The sequence below is a fragment of the Triturus cristatus genome, chromosome 1_2 (assembly GCF_964204655.1).
Source record: "Triturus cristatus chromosome 1_2, aTriCri1.1, whole genome shotgun sequence".
Classification (NCBI taxonomy): domain Eukaryota; kingdom Metazoa; phylum Chordata; class Amphibia; order Caudata; family Salamandridae; genus Triturus; species Triturus cristatus.
The window spans coordinates 900230931-900253727 of record NC_140580.1 but is presented as its reverse complement, the minus strand read 5'-3'; the positions used below and the strand labels follow the sequence as shown (position 1 = coordinate 900253727).

Sequence of the window (22797 nt, the reverse complement as noted above, 5' to 3'; positions counted from 1 at the left end):
GAAATGATGTAATTTCAATTGAACTTAAAGAGGGCGGGATCAAACAAACAGTTGATCGTGAGCAAGGTATCTGGGATACCGAAACGCGTAGGTCATCCATTGCCTGCACCCCATGCAGTGAAATTATAAAGAAAATAAAGCGCATAAAAGGTTGTTCAAGAGTGCATCCCGTTTTCTTTCCGGCTGGAGGGATTTTTGGTGGATATATATATATATATATATATATATATATATATATATATATATATATATATATATATATATATATATATATTCACTGAAAAAACCATAGGTTTCACACATGTTATAGTTAGCGGAAATTTTACTGATAAAAAACCAATGAAATTCCCCCGTTATAGTTAGTGCAGGCAACTATAACTCACGCGACCGCAATCCTCTGCTGATGCTAATACTGTATTTAGACACTTATTTGCCCATGTCTTCTTCCATACATTTTTAGCTATACATATATTAAAAATATTTTTTTTTCATAAAGACACATATGTCATCAGCAGAAGATTGCGGTCGCGTGAGTTATAGTTGCCTGCACTAACTATAACGGGGGAATTTCATTGGTTTTTTATCAGTAAAATTTCCGCTAACTATAACATGTGTGAAACCTATGGTTTTTTCAGTGAATTTGCAAGGTTTTTTAAATGCTAATTCCTAACTATAACGTGTGTGAAACCTATGGTTTTTTCAGTGAATTTGTACGGTTTTTTAAATGCTAAGTTACTTTACGCCATTTGTGGCGTGCGCGCCCACTTAACGCAGTTCGTTCCGTGCGCGCACGGTGCGCTTCGCGCACCGTGCGCGCACAGTGAGCACGCGGTGCGCTTCGCGCACCGCGCGCCCACTTTACGCAGTTAGTGCCGTGCACGCACAGTGGGCACGCGGTGCGATGACAAAGCAAGAAAGCACGTCAACAAATCTGTTTCTGCTTTCCTCCGTGACTATGGTATGGGTGCCATTTACCACAACAACTTGCGTTATGACATGCAAGACATTTATAGAGGAGATGGTGTGCACTTCAATGATGAAGGGAACAGAGTCTTCCTCTTGAACCTTAGACTCTGCATCGGTACTTACTTGTAGGTACCACTAAAAAATCACTTCATAAACACAACGGCTCTTTTTAGAGCTCCCTAATATCTAAACTCTTAAATCTGCTTTTCATTTATTTTTTTTTTATTTTTTTACCGTACGCTTACCGTAAGCTTACCGTACGCGTACCCCGTGATTTTTTTTAAAATCAATAAATGTTTTTTTTGTACTTTTCTGTCCTTCTTTGACCCCCTTACAAATGTTAGGGGGTCTGTAACTCTCCTCATTGCCCCCTTTCCTTGTTTTCACTCTTTTTTTTCAGAGTGAAATACACAAAATGGCGGCCGCCGCTTCCTGGTTTCGACCGATTCGAATGTTTACTAAGATCTAAGAGCCAATCAGAATCGCGCTCGCGCACGCCACCGTACGCTTACCGTAAGCGTACGGTAAGCGTACCGTAAGCGGGCTCAGATATATATATTGATTTAAAGGCTATTTTCTCAGAATCTACTGAACAGATTTACACCAAACCTACAAAAGGCACTTCCTTGACCTAGGGACTACCTCTCTGCCAAATTTTGAGTAATTCTGTTCAGCCGTTCGGGCTGTAGCTCGTTCTAAAGGTCCTATGGAAAAATGCATGGGAAAAACGCGTTTTGGGACCCCCCTTTTATCTCAGCCCCCGCTTGACGGATCCCCCCGAGACTTTCAGGGTAGGAGCGGAGCGTAGCGCCCCACCTATTTTGAGAAATTCGCGAGGATTCATCGACCGGCGCTAAAGTTATTCAAAATAGAATGTTGAGGTTTTCCTATGGAAACGTGGTCCTAACTATAACTACCTACTGGCGACCGCCAGTAGGTAATATATATATATATATATATATATATATATATATATATATATATATATATTCACTGCAAAAACCATAGGTTTCACACACGTTATAGTTAGGAATTAGCATTTAAAAAACCTTGCAAATTCACTGAAAAAACCATACGTTTCACACATGTTATAGTTAGCGGAAATTTTACTGATAAAAAACCAATGAAATTCCCCCGTTATAGTTAGTGCAGGCCACTATAACTCACGCGACCGCAATCCTCTGCTGATGCTAATACTGTATTTAGACACTTATTTGCCCATGTCTTCTTCCATACATTTTTAGCTATACATATATTACAAATATTTTTTTTTCATAAAGACACATATGTCATCAGCAGAAGATTGCGGTCGCATGAGTTATAGTTGCCTGCACTAACTATAACGGGGGAATTTCATTGGTTTTTTATCAGTAAAATTTCCGCTAACTATAACATGTGTGAAACCTATGGTTTTTTCAGTGAATTTGCAAGGTTTTTTAAATGCTAATTCCTAACTATAACGTGTGTGAAACCTATGGTTTTTTCAGTGAATTTGTACGGTTTTTTAAATGCTAAGTTACTTTACGCCATTCGTGGCGTGCGCGCCCACTTAACGCAGTTCGTTCCGTGCGCGCACGGTGCGCTTCGCGCACCGTGCGCGCACAGTGAGCACGCGGTGCGCTTCGCGCACCGCGCGCCCACTTTACGCAGTTAGTGCCGTGCACGCACGGTGGGCACGCGGTGCGATGACAAAGCAAGAAAGCACGTCAACAAATCTGTTTCTGCTTTCCTCCGTGACTATGGTATGGGTGCCATTTACCACAACAACTTGCGTTATGACATGCAAGACATTTATAGAGGAGATGGTGTGCACTTCAATGATGAAGGGAACAGAGTCTTCCTCTTGAACCTTAGACTCTGCATCGGTACTTACTTGTAGGTACCACAAAAAAATCATTTCATAAACACAACGGCTCTTTTTAGAGCCCCCTAATATCTAAACACTTAAATCTGATTTTCATTTTTTTTTTTTTTCCTACCGTACGCTTACCGTAAGCTTACCGTACGCGTACCCCGTGATTTTTTTTAAAATCAATAAATGTTTTCTTTGTACTTTTCTGTCCTTCTTTGACCCCCTTACAAATGTTAGGGGGTCTGTAACTCTCCTCATTGCCCCCTTTCCTTGTTTTCACTCTTTTTTTTCAGAGTGAAATACACAAAATGGCGGCCGCCGCTTCCTGGTTTCGGCCGATTCGAATGTTTACTAAGATCTAAGAGCCAATCAGAATCGCGCTCGCGCACGCCACCGTACGCTTACCGTAAGCGTACGGTAAGCGTACCGTAAGCGGGCTCAGATATATATATTGATTTAAAGGCTATTTTCTCAGAATCTACTGAACAGATTTACACCAAACCTACAAAAGGCACTTCCTTGACCTAGGGACTACCTCTCTGCCAAATTTTGAGTAATTCTGTTCAGCCGTTCGGGCTGTAGCTCGTTCTAAAGGTCCTATGGAAAAATGCATGGGAAAAACGCGTTTTGGGACCCCCCTTTTATCTCAGCCCCCGCTTGACGGATCCCCCCGAGACTTTCAGGGTAGGAGCGGAGCGTAGCGCCCCACCTATTTTGAGAAATTCGCGAGGATTCGTCGACCGGCGCCAAAGTTATTCAAAATAGAATGTTGAGGTTTTCCTATGGAAACGTGGTCCTAACTATAACTACCTACTGGCGACCGCCAGTAGGTAATATATGCACATATATATCATCCGGCACATGTAATTAGAAGCATTCCGTATGGAGAAATGCTCCGTATAAGAAGAATTTGTAGTAATGACATTGACTGTATTATTGCACAAAGAGAGTGCAGGACAAGGTTTTTGAGTAGAGGTTACCCCATGGAACTCATTAATAAGGCCATATGCAAAGCTAATGAACCAGGCAGGGCACGTGCACTTACAGGCAGAAAGAAATTGGTTCCTGACGAGCTAAATGAGTCAAGATTGATTCTGACGTACAATAGCCAACACCAAACTATCCGTAAGATCATAATGAAAAATTGGGCACTGATTGTGAATAATCCGGTATTGGGGAGCCAATTACCGCGATCTCCAAGTATCACATATAGGAGGGCAAGATCCTTAAGTAATTGCCTAGTATCTAGCAGCCCAGAAATCAGAACCAATAGTTCCTGGCTTAATAGAAATAGAAATAGAAATAGATTTATTAAGCGCGGTTGCTGCCCAAGGGCGTCCAAGCGCTGAGGTGAGAATTGGAGAGACATGCTGAGTGACAGATTAGAGCTCGGAGGCTTTGGCGAATAATAAAGTCTTCAGCTTTTTTCGAAAAGAGAGCAGGTCCGGGTTGGAACGGAGTGAGAGGGGGAGGGTGTTCCAGAGTTTAGCTGTGTTCAATGAGAACAACCTGCCCCCGGATCTGGCTCTCTTCACTCTAGGAACCAATGCCAGGAAAGCCTCAGTGGAGCGGAGGTTCCTATTTGGGTGATAGGGGATGACAAGGTTGCTGTTAATTGCGGGTCCTGTTTTCCAAAAGGCCCGGTGCGCAATGCACAGTGCCTTGAATGTCACTCTGTGCTTGACTGGTAGCCAGTGAAGACTTTTTAATGCAGGTCTGGCTGACTGGGCTCGTGGAATCTGTAACAGGGTGCGTGCTGCGCAATTTTGCACCACCTGGAGTTTCCGGAGAGTCATCTCGGGAGCCCCTACATATAGGGCATTGTTTGAGTCCAGGCGGGACTGGATGAGGCCTTGTACTGCCACTTTCTTGGCTTCTAGAGGGAGAAGTGGAAGGACTTTCCTCAGAGTCTTGAGGATGCCAAAGCAGGTGGCGGATAGCTTAGTAGCCTGGGTGGAAAAGGAAAGCTTCCTGTCCAGCCACACTCCTAGGCTCTTGACGCTTTCCTTGGGGGTAGGGGGAATGCCCAGAGCTTGGGGCCACAGGGAGGTGAAAGGTATTGGCGAGGCTGGGCCTAGAAGCAAGAGCTCTGTTTTGTCTCCGTTTAATTTAAGGGAGGAGCTGGTCATCCACTCCTTAACATCTTCTAGGCAGCTCAGCAGGCCTCCATGGAGTTGGCTGATGTTCTCTTGAGCCAATGATACCACTAACTGAGTGTCGTTGGCGTACGACACAATTTTGATGCCGTACGGTTCGACGATCCCAGCCAGTGGTTTCATGTAGACATTGAATAGCACAGGCCTCAAAGAGGAGCCCTGTGGTACTCCACAGCTGAGAGGCCTGCTGGTTGATATTATGTCGCCGTCGAAGATCTGAAAAGATCTGTCGGACAGGAAGGAGTCGAACCACCTTAGAGCGTCGCCAGAGACTCCGATGTCCCGGAGACGGTTCAGCAAGGTGGCATAGCTGACCGTATCGAAGGCGGCGCTTAGATCAAGGAGGATCACTGCCACTGATCCTCCCTGATCCAGAACCATTCGGGATTCCTCGGCGACCGCTAGTAAGGCAGTTTCGGTGCCATGTTTCGGCCTGAAACCTGTCTGGGATACATCCAATAGGGAGTGATTTTCAATGAACTGGACCAGCTGGGCATTTATGTATTTTTCCAACACCTTGCCAGCCCAAGGGAGGAGTGAAATGGGACGATAGTTGGAGTGATCATCGGGGTCCAGGTTCGGTTTTTTCAGCAACGCCCGTACCATGGCTTGTTTCCATGCTGTAGGAACGGCACATGAGGCTATAGATGTATTTAGGAGTTCCAAGATAACAGGCAGGGTGGCTTCGTGTGCTTGTATCAGAACTTCTGGTGGGGCTGGGTCACGCGGGGAGCCAGATTTAACTTGGTGTGCCATTTTGCCGAGGGTGTCGAGGTCCAGGGGAGGGAAGTGCTCGAGGGTTGGCTGGTCTGGGGGAGGGATGATTCTAGGAGAGGGTGGGTCGGCTATCTCCGAAGCTGTGGCTCCCGTTTGAAAGGTGGAATATATTTTCAGGACTTTGTTGTAAAAAAAGTCCGCAATCTCGTTGCATTGGTCTTGAGTTTTGCTCGGAGGGGGGGCGGTAATGACACTTGAGCAATGCTTTATTATCTGAAAAATTTCCCTAGGCTTAGATTTAGTCTCTAGGATTTTATCAGAATAGAAGGTCGCTTTCGCCGTCCTAATCCCATCTCTATAAGCTTTTATCGCCTCTTTGTAGGCTACCTTTTTTTCCGGGAGAAAGTCCAAACGCCAGGCTCTCTCTCGTTGCCTGCAGCAGCGTTTTAGTTCTCTTAAGGAGTCGGAGAACCAGGGTGCAGAGTTATGCATTCTCTTAGATGAGGATCTCCGGAGAGGAAGGATCGTATCTAATGAGTTAATGATCCAGCTAACATAGTTTTCGTTTGCTACACTGGGGTTTAAGCAAGGGGGCGGGCGGGTAGAATCCAGGCTGTGCCTCCAGGATTCCAGCTGGAGTTTTGACCAGTTCCTCCTGATTGTTGTCCGGGGGGGTAACTGGGGGACCTTGTGGATGGCCCAAGCAAACGGAATCAGAGAATGATCTGACCATGGGAGGGGGATAGGATTGTCAACAGTCAGATCGCTGCAGCTGCTGAAAATTGGGTCGAGCAGATTGCCCTTCTCATGGGTTGGAGCTGTGACCCGCTGGCGCAGCTGAAGAGCTCCAAGGTCGTCTATTAGCTCCTTGGCAATGTTATCTGCGGGGGAGTTGAAATGAAGATTCAGGTCTCCTAGGACTGTGTAGTTAGCCGCGAATAGAGTTCTTTTCGCTATTATCTCCGGGAGCGACCTATGGAACAGTTTTGTTGGATCAGGGGGACGGTAGATCAACGTGCCCGAGAAGGAAGTGTTGGCGTTGAACTCTATGCCGAATTCCATGCTTTCGCACTCGGGGATACTTTCTGCTGTGGTGCGGCAACGGTACTGGTTTTTAAGAATGATAGCCAGACCGCCGCCTCTTCCTACTGATCTGTCCAATCTAACAATGTGGTATCCACTGGGTAGAGCTGCGACTATGTCTGGGTCAGATTGAGTGGAGAGCCAGGTCTCTGTTAAAAAGATAACATCTGGCTTGCGCTCCTCTAGCAGCATGGACATTTGAGTGCTATGCTTTGGCAATGATCTACAATTTAATGCCAACATGCAATATTTCTGTACCGAGGGGCCTGCCAGGGTGTTTCGGAAAGAATGTTTGCATTCGGAGCAGCAGGGAGGGAGGGATGTGGCTGCAAAGGTGCGGGTACATAAGGCAGTAACTCTGCTTCCTATGAGGCATAAAGCAGTGGGGCTGTAAGTCCTGACCAAAGAAACGGGAGAGGCAGGGGGGGTGGCCCCTGGTCCCGTCTGGTTGCGGACGGGCGCAGACGGGCTTGCCCTAGGCGCGCCTTCGGCGCGCAAACGGCGCTCCCGCTGCGCTCGTCCGCTGCGCTTGCGTGGAATACACATTTATGGAGAGAGGGGATGGGCGTGGCCTATCGTGTGGGCGTGGCCTCGCGTTTCCCAGCGATGGCGTCCGTGTGCCGATTCCCTTTCCCAACAGCGCTATGTTCCGCTGAATGTGGGTGCCTGCTTGGCCGGGAAGTGGTTGCAGTGGCTGGGGGTAAGTGCACAAGTTTTAAAATACAATAATCACAGTTTTCAAGTTTTAAAAATACAAGCGTGATGACACCTCCGGCTTCCGCCTCAGAGGTCAAGCAATTCTAATGGCCGGCGCTCTTGATCAGCGCTTACATAGGGTAGGGGGTGGGCGTGGCCTATCGTGTGGGCGTGGCCTCGCGTTTCCCAGCGATGGCGTCCGTGTGCCGATTCCCTTTCCCAACAGCGCTATGTTCCGCTGAATGTGGGTGCCTGCTTGGCCGGGAAGTGGTTGCAGTGGCTGGGGGTAAGTGCACAAGTTTTAAATACAATAATCACAGTTTTCAAGTTTTAAAAATACAAGCGTGATGACACCTCCGGCTTCCGCCTCAGAGGTCAAGCCGGAGGTTAATAGCAGCACAGGTTTTTTTAAATGCTCAGTCTGTAAAGCTTGTAAGAATGGGGTCAATAAAACAGAATATATGACTCCCCTTAGCACAAGACCTGTCCACATACAGCACAAATTGACTTGTAAGACACTCCAGACTGAGTATGTGCTGGAGTGTCCGTGCGGCCTGCGCTATGTGGGCAGTACCAAGCTGCAGGTTCACAAGAGGATACTCCAGCACTTACGAGCCATTACCAACGGGGACGCCGCGTACCCAGTCGCCAGACATTTCAATGAGGTTCATGATAGAAACCCGGTAGGCCTAAAATATTTTGTCAAAGATACAGTCCCGCCCCTAAGAAGAGGTGGTAATCGAGAGTCATTACTGCGCAAATTAGAAACAAGACATATTATCCTCATGGACTGTAAGACACCTAATGGACTGAATGCGAGCGAAGACTTTTTTACGTGTCTTTAAAATTTCAATTTAAACTTATGAGGCTGCCTTCTCCCGTGACCTATATGGTCTTTTAATGATTAGACAATTTTAGAGTATTATTTTATACACTTGGTTTGCACATATTTATGATGTTTTATCTTTGCATCTTTGCACACATAGCAATAGGATAGAAGTGGAGGGAATGACTGGCATTTGTCCCCTATCTTTGATGAAATGTATGTTAACAACTAAGATGTCATACACAGAACATAAATACTTTTAGTATCCCCAAGGAAACTAATAATCTTTTTAAACAGATATCCGATTATTTATATATGATATTTATTTATTTATTTATCTATATTTATATAGGCATGGTTCGTTTTTTATATATATTTGAGAATTCACATATGTTTTCAAGTTAATATGTGGAGGATTCTGTGATATATATGTTTTTATGTATATATATATTTATATATATATTCTGTGTAGATATCTCCGTTCACTCCATTTTCGTATTTCACGTCTATTTTTAATCATGTATTTTACATTGATTTTGTTCTCTGATCTATCATACATAATTTTAAGTTGTGGTGTGATCAGAGTATGTTCTTTATGTCCATTGCTAAACAGCACACCTGATGCAACTGATAATGAGTTTTGTATTAGCACTTTAAATACTTCCTTCACGCCCTCAAACGTTGTCATGTGATCAAGGCCCCACGAGGGCTGAAACGCGTAATGGCGGCATTGGTGTTGGGCACTGAATAAACGCTGACACGAATTTATTCTGGGTTCGCTTCGTCTTTTCCAAGGATTTGGTTACCTGTAGGCGATTTGCTTCACACATATATATATATACATATATGCAAAAAAGAAGCAGAGAACTCTGGGTAGTTCTCAAGTTTAGGTGGAAAGCAGCTCCTGTATGGAGCACTCTCAACACCAGCGACACTCTAGATCTGCTCCCCTCAAATGTCTGTTTTTCTATCAAAATCTTTAAGCATAGGATTAGCACAGTGCCATCCACGCCGAGATAGAAAAGGACAAAGCTGTAATACTGTGCCTGGAGTGGTAATTGGCTTTTGTAATTTTACAGCTCGGCAAGGACAGCACTATGCTAGTCCTATGCTAGTCCTATGCTTAAAGACTTTGCTGTACAAATGGCAAAAGACTTTGTCCTTTTCTATCTCGGCGTGGATGGCACTGTGCTAATCCTATGCTTAAAGATTTTGATAGAAAAACAGACATTTGAGGTGAGCAGATCTAGAGTGTCGCTGGTGTTGAGAGTGCTCCATACAGGAGCTGCTTTCCACATAAACTTGAGAACTACCCAGAGTTCTCTGCTTCTTTTTTGCATAATTTATTCGTCACTCTATGCCTGAAAGGGTATTTCTTTGACTTATACTGGGTGCTCCCTTGTGTCTGGACAAAGCTATACCTCTCTGAAGAGCTCTAATTAGAGCGAAACACTGTGTCAGGGGTTGCTTTTACTCATTTCAGGTTGGCTTGATTGGTATTTTACCAACTCAAAGCTGTAATACTATGCCTGGAGTGGTAATTGGCTTTTGTCATTTTACAGCTCGGCAAGGACAGCACTGTGCTAGTCCTATGCTTAAAGACTTTGCTGTACAAATGGCAAAAGACTTTGTCCTTTTCTATCTCGGCGTGGATGGCACTGTGCTTATCCTATGCTTAAAGATTTTGATAGAAAAACAGACATTTGAGGTGAGCAGATCTAGAGTGTCGCTGGTGTTGAGAGTGCTCCATACAGGAGCTGCTTTCCACCTAAACTTGAGAACTACCCAGAGTTCTCTGCTTCTTTTTTGCATAATTTATTCGTCACTCTATGCCTGAAAGGGTATTTCTTTGACTTATACTGGGTGCTCCCTTGTGTCTGGACAAAGCTATACCTCTCTGAAGAGCTCTAGTTAGAGCGAAACACTGTGTCAGGGGTTGCTTTTACTCATTTCAGGTTGGCTTGATTGGTATTTTACCAACTCAAAGCTGTAATACTGTGCCTGGAGTGGTAATTGGCTTTTGTCATTTTACAGCTCGGCAAGGACAGCACTGTGCTAGTCCTATGCTTAAAGACTTTGCTGTACAAATGGCAAAAGACTTTGTCCTTTTCTATCTCGGCGTGGATGGCACTGTGCTAATCCTATGCTTAAAGATTTTGATAGAAAAACAGACATTTGAGGTGAGCAGATCTAGAGTGTCGCTGGTGTTGAGAGTGCTCCATACAGGAGCTGCTTTCCACCTAAACTTGAGAACTACCCAGAGTTCTCTGCTTCTTTTTTGCATAATTTATTAGTCACTCTATGCCTGAAAGGGTATTTCTTTGATATATACATATATATACTCACAAACACACATACAAATATGTAAACAAGTTCTAAACTTCTTCGTGAAAACAATTAAGGTCTGAAACATCCTTTATTGGGATATGAGATATGAAAATGCTTTGATTGGTGTGGAGGAAGTCCTAAATAGGCCAATAAAACGAATTCCTTTGCGCGCGCAGCATCGCAAAATGCGATGCAGCGCGCGCAACGAAATTAATTTGATTTATTTAAATGTGTACTTACCTCCGTTCATCCATATTCCGGTGTTTACATTTCCCCACTCTGCCCGTCCCCGCCTCACTGCCCCCCCCCCCCCCCCGAAGTCCCTCCACGGACTGCTACTGTGGGCAGGACAAACCTGTCAGAATTTAATAAGGTGACACAGTGGTACAGTGTTTACTGGGAGATGCAGTTTATGGTTTGTTAAGAACCCAAGCCGTATGTTATTTCCCAAATATTCAGAACTGGAAACAATTATTGCATTTAATAACTTCCAACCACCACAGTGTCGGATGCGATAATTATTGTTTCTGACAGGGTCCCCCAGGACTCGGGCACTGCATGGAGTGCTTTTCTTTACCCCATTTAGTCCATCATCTGAGGGGTTGGACCCCTGCATCTTCTACCCACCAAACGTGCTTCGTCATTAAGCATCCCTCTTATCGCAAAGAAATGCTCTTGCGTTTAAAAAGTGCAGCGTCACTCAGTAAAGCATCCGCCACACTACAGAGTAACTTTTACTCGCACGCCAAGGTACACGAACTTTCTTCAACCACTACAAAGTGTCTAAAAATGCTTTTCAAACATCTCCACGGGTCTAGGATTACAAATTTGCAAATAAACATTTGTGACATCCGAATATATCCGTTCGAAATTTAGGAACTTTGATACAACTTTGCTAAACATTGCAATTCCATGTGGGATAGTCTAAACCAGGGGTACTCATAGTACGGCCCGCGGGCCGCCAGCGGCCCGGCAAGCCTTCCTTGGCGGCCCGCGGACCTTGCTGACATCATATGCCTTTGTGTTTTTTATATCGCCGGCGCCGGTTGCGAGCTATGGGGGCCGGGCGATTCTTTTAAATAACATTCACTTGTTAATGAGGCTTTGTTGTACTTCACCTCTTCTTAGCGCTGATTGAGTGGAGATGCAGGGGCACTAAGAAGAGCTGAAATACAACAAAGCCTCATTACCAAGTGAATGGTCTTTAAAAGACCTGTGAAGTACTTGGGTGCGGCGGCTGTGTGCGCTCTGTCCACTCTGTGCCCCGCCTCCCCTCTCATCGTGTGCAATTCAGGTGAGAAATTGTTTGTAGAGAGGCAGATGTAAGGGAATATCGCAAGGACGCCTTTTAGGACTGAATCGAGGTACGTGGTCAAAAGAACGGGAACAGCGTGCCTTTGTGCTCTGAAAAGGCCATAACCCTGATACCATGTGTCAGAAACGTAAGAGGAGCAGCCGTGCAATGAGACACAGAAGACTAGAGAAAACAGGGGAAGACGTGGTAAAACTTAGGGAAGAAAGAAAAAATAGGAGAAAGGGAGAGAGAACAAAAGCACAGGTACAGGACTAAAAGGAGAAGAGAGAAAGGACACAGGAGAGGGCAAAGGAGTAGTAGAGCGTGAAAAGAAGAACTAAAGTGAGACAAAAACGAGAAGAATGACAATGAATGAAAGAGAAATAAGACTGACATGGTGAACAGAAAATAAGTCAGAAAAAGAAAACACTGATAAAATGACGCAGAGATAAAAAAGAGAGAGAAGACAACTTAACAAAGAAGCGACAACAGGGCAACCAGCAGGACATTTGGAGGAAGGCCAAACCATACCTGAGAAATTTAGAGAATAGGTGCTACCATATTTCTTATTATTGTGTTTTTCGGAGGAGACAGAGAGAAAGGGAGACAAACAGTGATTGAGAGAGAGAGATAGAGGGAGGGAGACGGAGAGAGAGGGAGGGAGAGAGAGAGAGGGAGGGAGGGAGGGGGAGAGAGAGAGGGAGACAGAGGGAGGGAGACAGACCGAGGGAGGGAGACGGAGTGAGAGGGAGACAGAGAGGGAGAGGGAGGGAGAGGGAGGTAGGGAGACAGAGAGAGAGGGAGACACAGAGTGAGTGAGACAGAGTGAGTGAGACAGAGAGGGAGGGAGACAGAGAGAAAGGGAGACAAACAGAGTGATGGAGACAGAGGGAGAGAGAGGGATAGAGAGGGAGGGAGACGGAGAGAGAGGGAGAGTGATAGAGAGAAGGAGAGAGAGAGAGAGAGAGAGGGAGGGAGACAGAGGGAGGGAGGGAGACAGAGAGAGGGAGGGAGACAGATAGATAGATAGATAGATAGATAGATAGATAGATAGATAGATAGATAGATAGATAGATAGATAGATAGATAGATAGATAGATAGATAGACAGATAGATAGATTATGTGTGAATGCCTGGTCTGGTGGCTCAGTGGACGAAGGCGTCCGCTGCAGGGGCCTGTGTTCAACCTCATGGTCATAGGTTTTTTTTTTGGTCTAGCCCCGGCCCCTCTGGCCCCGCCCCCACCGGTGCGGCCCTCAGCCAGAAACCACACTGTAAATTTGGCCCCGAGAGAAAGTTTGTGAGTACCCCTGGTCTAAACGCTCCTAAAGGCATGTTGACAAAGCTAAGATATCAACCTTCCAGTGACATTCGTGCCCTGGGCTCGTGCTGAGAAGTATTATTAGAAGTGGGCTGCGTCCTTGAAATTCTGCAAGCGCCCAGACTCTCATTATCATAGAGGTGGGGAGTCCTCACTCCTGCCTGGAGGAGGGGTTTGGGTGCATCCCCTCGGGCAGGACACTGCTTCATACTCTACATTCAATTACGCCCAGAGCCACAACAGGTGGGGGTTCCTTGCCAACTCCCTGGCACCTCAGTGTTACATTTTTTAAGTAGCTGGCAAAAAGAGATACATGGCAACGCTCTCACGTGTTCCAGGCTTACGTGTGAGCAGCTCATCCAGTCCAGGTTTTTCATCTGTACACTGGGACTAGTAATCCTGGTTTTATAATGGGTTCACAAGGGCTGCATATCCCAAAATGTAAATTAAAGAACATAGGCAGGCTGAGCTGCTCGCTCTTGGAAGTGAGAAAGTTGAGAGCTGGGAAGTGCTCCAGAGCATTATTACCATAAGTTCTCCCGGCAGTCACCCTTGTTTGGGAGACAATAAGGCCTTGGATTTGCAGAGCATGGGGCAATTTGGTGAGAGTTCCATATGCCCACTTTTTATAAATAAGGTTGGCACAGCTAAAGGGGTTCCCACTGCTTACTCAAGTGTTTCTGAACCTGCCGGAGAAGGTTAGGGATTTTCTTCTGTACTGCCCACCTGTTATCGACTACTTCATTGAATCATCTCCCCTTTGACTACATCCTTGCGGCAAGGGCAGGCATACCAAGAGACCTATTAATATCTAGAAAGAATCCAGATTGGGACTGGTCCAAATTCAAAACTGAGACTCTGAAATATACCCAGGAATACTGGGACTTTGTGGCTCAGCAGCCATGGCCTTTTTGCATAATAATGGATTTGCCCCGTTTACCACATATTTCATCACATGCTGCATACTCTCCAGATTTTAACACAACAAAATTTCATTCCAGCTCAAACAGATCAACAGTTACTAAAAACATGCCAATGCGTTTGCGCGCAGGGTAAGGCCCTTCGCAAACGTTAACTGGCTTACTCTCTAATTTAAAAACAGAGGCACTGCAAGATTCTGGGGAGATTCTCAGATAGAAACATTCAATAATTCTCTATCAGCCAGTTGGGTGGTTTAAATACTCACTGAGTGTAAATGTAGAACAATTAAAAATATGTTAGAAGGCGAGGCGAAAGGTCGAACATTAACAAAATGACACAGTTTGCAACCACAAATAGTGTGTCACAATGTGCAAAGTGTACTTTCTGGTTTGCAAAAAACACTTTTCAACATAAAGCAAAATTGTAAAGAGATGTGGAATGTGTTGAGCTTCTCTTCTGCTCTGCGAGTAATTATGCAATGAATCATTGAATGACCACCACTACAGGCGCCCTGCCCAGTGTCGTTCCCCGTTTGCCAACTTTTATTTTGAAAAGCAGCCCCTTTGGCTGTGGCTTCTCTAAAAAAAAATTCAACATGCAGGGAATGCAAATGCAGGTTTGAGGACTATTGTACCCCCCAGGCTTCCATCTCAGCATTTACAGGCATTGTTAGGGACTCACAACAGGGATCCTACCTCAAGCATATTAATGAGGTTGGTTTTTTGAATCCTTGCGAATGGGCATACTTCACTGAGCAAAATTAAATTGAGGCCACAAACCAGTCGGTGTGTGAAAGCACCAACTGGTTTGCGACCTCAACCATATTTCTTCAAATATTTGAATCTCATCCAGCGGATGTGCACAATTGGAGCATTTGACTTCTGCTGCCTTTGTGAAATTGTGTGGACAACTTCCCAAAATATTTCTTAGATTATACAATAACACTTTATCAAAACTAAGTTTTCAAGAGGGAAAAACACAAAAAATGGTCTTATTGCACAGATTTGTATTCCACAAAATCATTTGGTGAAAACAATCACATTTTTCAGCTTCACTGATTGACGGCTGCAACTTTATATACACAAAAAAGCAAAAATCAAACTTGAAAAATGTGCTGCTTACTGGAAGGAGGGGGGCCGGGAATCCCCGATCCCTCCGGTTCTCTCGATGGGTGGCGGGAGGTCTGTGTGGCTCTCAGTGCACTGGGACCCTGCGTCAGAGTGAGAGCTTTCAGCCAGGACCAGCTGCAGAAGAAGAATAAAACAGACCAGTCAAGTCTTTCATACTTGTCAACGAGGCTTCACATCACAACTTGCTCTATTATTCATTTCCATTATTCCTTAGGACAAGTCTGCACGGCAGCATTGAAGAGCTTTTCCATTTCAGAAGAGTGACGCAACCAGGATTTGTGTGCAAAGATAGAGCAGCGAGAAGCAGAACAGAGGGAAGTAGAGAGGGATAGGAGAAGCAGGAAGTAGTGGAGAAGAGATAGAGGAAGGCAGGGGTGCTTGTAAGCGCACTTCTAGCTGCTTTGCTTTTCTTCTGTATGACCACCTTGGTCTCTGCAATCAATGAAACCCCTGCAGTCAAGGACCTAGGGTTTGGCTACTACTAAGTCGTGTCATTTCCTCAGCAAATTTCAGAGGGGGTAAAAACTTGTAATGATTATTAGGCCCGGGCAGAGTTCGCTGATTTCCGCTACGAGGAACTCCACGAAGTGACCCAAAAACTCTGCCGTGCTATGTTGAGTTCCATAGGCGGCGTAGTGCGTTAGGTCACGCGGATTTTTGGTAGCAGGTGTTTGTTCCACACTGGAAAATCAGCGTGAATGGCACCATGCACAGCACAAGAGGGCGCTGATTCTTTCTGATGCTTGAGTAGATGTTCTACTCGAGTGGCCGCTTCCTCAACGGGAACGGAAAGTTTCTCATCACGAGTGGTAGTGGCCATCCGCGACCACCCGCGATGAGAAATCTCGCCGAGGGGTGGTCTGGAGTAAGATTTTCTTCGGTCGCGCTCACCAACTTAACGTTGGCAAGCGGGGAAAAATGCCAGAGTTTTTTAGAACTCCGTGCACCACACGGAGCACGAAGAGTGGGAAAAACTCTGCAAACTCCGCGAGCGGAGCAGAATTTCACACCCAGGCCTAATGATTATCCAAACCTATCAATAATATTTCTGCCAAACACACCCTGCCCCACCATGAAAACAGCAATCGTCCTGTAACAGGTTGATATGGTAATTATCTATGATCCGTATCACTTAGAAAAGGTGTACGAAGTCTGTGGTGCCAAGAGATAGCACTAGCGGGCTGCCTGAAGCCTCCATAAGTAACATTGATAAGAAAGTGACATTATTATGGACTGTTCTAAGAATCAATAAGAGAGCGAGGAAGAAAAAAGAGAAAAAGTCTACCTTCCATCGGAGCTGGAGAGTGGCCACGGAGGTCTCTGGTAGGAGTTCTGTCAACTGCTATGGGTATTTTGACAGACCACCGCACTCCAGACTCATGGAGCCGGTCCCATTAATTTATGGAGATTGGATTTAAGAGGGACACCCCCTCTGCTAGTTAGGGCACCTTAGCGCGTGCCACACATAGACGGTTCTAAACACTCTGCTAGACTCTGTCTTTTTCACTTCTTGCACTTTGGTCCTGATGAAAGCCAGCACCAGTATCTAGGCACTGGCTGAAACATGTTGACCCCACAGGATGGTGGTGGCCATTGATACCTCCTGAACCATCCTTCGCCTTCCTTTTAATACTGCCCATGGCCCATCATTAAACTAATTTACTTGATATCTGGGACCATTGGGACAGCTGTTTTTAAGTTACACATGCACTTCACTTGCACTGCACACTCACCTTACCAAAAAAACCCGCTCCGCTGTAGTTCAGGCATCGCAGCACACCTGGGGTACACTCGGTGCCTCAGGTGGGGGCCGATGATGAAGCATGCCACCAACTAGGTTGGTGGGTGAGGCCTTTCCTAAAAAACTTAATGGTTTTTCACTGAACTAACCAGTATTTACGTACACATACCTTTCCCTGTTATCTCTGGGGACCAGTTCTTGTTGATTAATTATTATTATTATTATTATGGACTGCCCAGGGCTGGCATGAACTGAACATTTCAAAATGACATTGAGTTGGGTTGAAAAAGTGACTGGACTGTCTATTGTTTGCACAGTTGCTTGCTATATGACTGCATAAGCTAGGCTCCCTATGTCTGGCAGATTTCGTTTTAAGCCATGTCTGGGAGACATGGTTATGAGGTGTTGGCGAAGGCACACCAAAGGTAAGCCTGTATGTGCCTGTCAATTCCTGGACCACGCCCAGTGCCAGGAAACCTGGTTCTTCCTCCTCCCACTGTTATCTTGCTGCGATCCTCCACGCCCTCATCTCTGGCTGCTGCTCCACACGCTGCTACCTAACCACACTACACAACACAGAGAGAGCATTCTCTTGCACTTCCTGTAAGTTTTCATGCACTTACCAACACCCAACACTCAGCGGACCGACAGCACCCAAGATCCCACTTTCTGACACTCATGCAGTCCTACAACCACCCACACCACACTCCACACTTGTATGCATGCTCCTCAACACCTACTTACTCATCAAACATGCCACTGAGATCTGGGACCCGCTGCACAACTATTTCTCTCACGAAAACCTGGCTGAACCCTCCATCAGCACCTCACATTGCCAGAGTAATCTTCCATGGCTACAAAATCCCCAAGCAAGACAGACATCACAAACCCAGAGGCGGAATCACCATCATCCACAGTAACACCATCAGCTGCACTACACCCGCAGACACACCATCCTCCAACATGGAACATCTGTCATTCAAGATCCATGTCACAACTAACTTCACCCTAAGCGGCACTCTCACCTACAGACCACCGGGACCGCACAACAACTTCACCGACACCATCAGAGACCTTGTCGCACCACTCACCCTCAATGCTAACAATTATATCCTCCATGGAGACCTGTACTTCTAACTGGAAGACCACGCCAACCCCAACTCAAGAGCACTCACTCTTGAAGACCTCGAAAGCCTGTGTATAACCCAATGAGTAAAGGGACCTACCCATGTTGTCAGATACCTCCTGGACTCTATTTTCATCAACTTCAGCAACATTCGTGTTGACTAGCCCACACCAGTTACTTGGATAGACCACTCCCTTGCCAAGTTAAGCATCCCCATCCCTATCCAACACACATGCACCACCATCAAACCAGCCTGCCGAAACTGGAAAAGCATCACTGACAAAGACTGAAACACAACTCTTAACACCCACAGACCCGAACATAGCAACAGCTTTCCCAAAGCAATCAAGAATGTCATCAATTGGATCACCTCCTGCATCAAATTCCTTGCCCCTCTCAGACACAACAATACAACAAGATCCAGACCACAGGCCACTTGGTACTCGGAGAAACTCAGACTGATGAAACACCGCTGCAAACAACTGGATCTCAAATGGAGCATGATCCAGGACAATGCAGATGGGAGCACATTCAAACCCGCCCTGAGACACTACCACTAAATAATCTGGACTACCAAATGCGCCGCTATGGCAGACCACATTGATGCCAGCACCAACAGAAGCAAAGACATCTTCACTATTGGGAAAGATTATACTTCACCATCAGCCGCCTTTAACTCGATCACTCGCTCAAAATATCTCTGCAGTAATCACTCTCAATTCTTCAGCAGCAAAATCATCTGCCATTTACTGCATCTTCAGCCCACAACCGGACCTGACAGAGCTTTCCAAACGCCTCTCGATCTTATCTAAAGAATAAATGCTAACCACCGGCCTATCATCACCCCAGAAGAAACTACAGCCACCATGAGGACCATCCACTCAGGGGCTCATTGGACCCCGGCCCCCATCACGCCTACTCCAGAGGACTGTAACTCATCAGCACCATGATCATACCCATTCTGAATGCCACCACCTCTTACAAAATCTTCCAGATGCTTGGAAACACCCAACTATCCTCTTATTGCTGAAGAAACTCTCTGTGGACCCTTCAACGCTAGCCAACTACAGCCTGACATCTCTGCTGCCATTCTCAGCCAAAGTCTTAAAGAAAATCATCAAAAAATACCGTACCGAGTACCACCAAATCTTCAACACCACTCAGTCTGGTTTCAGACCCAACCACAGCAGGAAAACTGCACTCACTGCTGCCACAAGTGACACCTGCATGACTCTGGACAGAGGAAACATGGCGGCCCTCATCCTCCTGGACCCCTTCCAAAGCATTTGACAGTCTCCCACTACATCTTCATCCAATGTCTACACAACATTGGAATCCAAGGACACGCACTCCCATGGATCTGGTCCTTCTTGACTGGAAGGACCCAGTCAGTCAGCCAGGCACTGTACCCGTTGGACGCCGGCGACCTCATATGTGAAGCTCCGCAAGGATCCTCCCTGAGCCTGATTTGGTTCAACGCATTCATGATGCCTCTAGCCAGCATCGTTCGCTTTCATGATATTAAAGTCCTCTCGTACGCCAATGATGCACAACTCATTCTCTCCCTCACAGACAAGTAAACAGATCAAGTTCAATGCCTGCATGACTGAAATGCCCAATGGAGGAAGACTGTCTAAAGATGAACACCAAGAAAAGCTAAATCATGATCTCTGGGAATAGCACATCACCGTGGTACTCCACGTTGTGGTCACCAGAGCTAGGAACCGACACGCACCCCTACCACCCCTACCAACCATGCCAAGAACCTCGGATCATCATGGACAACAAACTCGACATGAGTGCCCAATTCAATGCCATCACTGCCTTACGCTTCCATAACCTGAAGATGCTGAGTGAAAATTTCAAACGGCTCCCAATTAAACCATCACACACGCCCTTGTCACAAGCAAGGTAGACTACGAGAACACTCTCTATGCCGGGACTAACAAAAAATTCACCAGAAGGCTGCAGACCATTCAGAAGTTGGCAGCCAGAATCACTCTCAACTTCCCACTATGCACTCACATCCCACCACACTTGAAGGAGCTGCACTGGTTCCCAATTCACAAACGAGCACAATTCAAACTCCTCATACACACTTTCAAGGCACTGACGAACACTGCTGCAGCATACCTCAACAATCGCATCTGTTTTCACAAACCTTCCAGACACCTTCACTTATCCGGACTCCCACTTGCACAACTCCCATGCATACGGAAAACCACATCTGGCGGTCAAGCCTTCTACATCACTCAAAATGTGTGGAACGACCTGCAGCTACACATAAGAGCCTCATCTTCACCTCTTGAATTCTGCAAATAGCGGAAGACCTGTCTTTTCAAGTAGTTCCACTAGGCCCTAGGTGTGTCTAGACTCACACCTGCTCAGCACCAGGATACCCTCCGAGGTGATAATAATACCCTTTACAAATCTGTGTTCTAGAACATAACATGAGAGGACAGTGAAGGGAAGTGACCACTCCCTGGCAGGCAGGATGTGTCCAACCGAGCTGTAGAGGAAGGATTATTCCCAGGGACAATTCTGTAGTTAATTTGGTTACCTTAAGGAAGCATCTAACACAACACCTCTGCATGCTAACGCACTGATACATTAGGCATCTTCTAGATCATGGCATACAGCAGTTTTCACTCACATAATTATGCAGGGGATCAGGTGCAATTTCAGGTATGATGGGCATCCAATGTGGATGAGTAAAACCCACCCACCATCCTTAGATGAGCTGCGGGTTTGAAAGGGACAGTGTTTTCTAAGAAGAGAAACCAGCAGGATCAGATTAGCCCCTTAAAATCCCAGTGGCTTGTCTGCAGGGTGTTGGTTAAATAGTTTCCTTTTTGGCGTCTAAGCAGAGTCAATGGCACTACTCTTGGCTGATGAACATAACCAGACCGTAAGCACTGAAAGATAAAGTGGACTGATTAAGAATTACTAATAGGGGCTGTAGTCCACAATCCCACAAACAGCTGTGCATTCTAAAAAAGCGTTCAATGGAAACTTGTCATAAGCAAGTGCTACTGCTGTCCTACTTGGCTACACTCCAGATCAAATTAATTAAGCTGCACATTAACATTGCTCACTGTCAGGTATATTCTAGTTAGACCGTCCTTAATTCTCAGGAATCAAAAAAACACTTGCTTTCAGCTTATTTGAACTCAGGATCAATGTCGTGCTTTTAACTCCTTCAAGGGGAGTACAACTTTTTAGTGCATCTTTGTTTAAGGTCAAGCAGTGAATGTGGTGAAGGCCAAGAAAACACAGGTTCACCCTATGCCAGCACAGTTCAGACTTGGCAAAAGTTTTTATAAGGCCTGGGGTAAAAATGTAAAATAGAACCCTCTTGACACTTCTCCCATATTGATCAGGTGCCATTAGCAATATTAAACGAGCATTGACAAAGCCAATAGGTTTTTGCCTATATGAAATCTATTGAGTTTTTCAAAGGTTTTTAGGTCGAGCCTATAGCAGCGCGCATGCGGTGCATTAGGAAAACGACTTCTTGCAGCTGACCAGCACTTTTCACAAGCTCGTGCTTGTGGCTGATTTTCCTGCAATATTTCGATTGGCGTTTGCGTGCGTCTTCCTTGAGGACGCCACTGGAGTCAAGCTATCCTGGCTGATGACGGCTGATAGCCAGAAACCGGTCCTAGGATGCTTGATTCCGGTCCAGGGAAGACATGGCTTGGCAGTTCGGGCTGGACTGTTCCCATGAGGCACAGGGTCAAGACTGATTTGCATATGGCCATGTCTAAACTGGGGTGGTGTAGTGGGCAAAAGAACAATGGATTTAACCCAGATCTCTTGACTGGGGGAGAATGTCTGCATTGTCAGCATTCCGTCCATCATTTGTTTGTTTTAACGCTTTTCGCCCTAAGTGGGATGGGTATTCCCAGACGTGGGACCCGTGCTCACTACGCCACTGGAGTCAAGCTATCCTGGCTGATGACGGCTGATAGCCAGAAACCGGTCCTAGGATGCTTGATTCCGGTCCAGGGAAGACATGGCTTGGCAGTTCGGGCTGGACTGTTCCCATGAGGCACAGGGTCAAGACTGATTTGCATATGGCCATGTCTAAACTGGGGTGGTGTAGTGGGCAAAAGAACAATGGATTTAACCCAGATCTCTTGACTGGGGGAGAATGTCTGCATTGTCAGCATTCCGTCCATCATTTGTTTGTATTAACGCTTTTCGCCCTAAGTGGGATGGGTATTCCCAGACGTGGGACCCGTGCTCACTACGCCACTGGAGTCAAGCTATCCTGGCTGATGACGGCTGACAGCCAGAAACCGGTCCTAGGATGCTTGATTCCGGTCCAGGGAAGACATGGCTTGGCAGTTCGGGCTGGACTGTTCCCATGAGGCACAGGGTCAAGACTGATTTGCATATGGCCATGTCTAAACTGGGGTGGTGTAGTGGGCAAAAGAACAATGGATTTAACCCAGATCTCTTGACTGGGGGAGAATGTCTGCATTGTCAGCATTCCGTCCATCATTTGTTTGTTTTAACGCTTTTCGCCCTAAGTGGGATGGGTATTCCCAGACGTGGGACCCGTGCTCACTACGCCACTGGAGTCAAGCTATCCTGGCTGATGACGGCTGATAGCCAGAAACCGGTCCTAGGATGCT

At 46.0% G+C, this 22797-nt stretch overlaps 1 protein-coding gene across 3 annotated transcripts in view; it reads right to left on the bottom strand.

The window, feature by feature from the left end:
• Positions 1-22797, bottom strand: part of DVL1 (dishevelled segment polarity protein 1) — a 693343-nt gene that overhangs the window by 310626 nt on the left and 359920 nt on the right. For all 3 annotated transcript variants that reach the window (XM_085609591.1, XM_085609595.1, XM_085609592.1), the window contains exon 3: positions 15283-15404. In XM_085609591.1, the coding sequence (XP_085465717.1) occupies positions 15283-15404 (122 nt within the window). The remainder of the gene's footprint in view (positions 1-15282; positions 15405-22797) is intronic.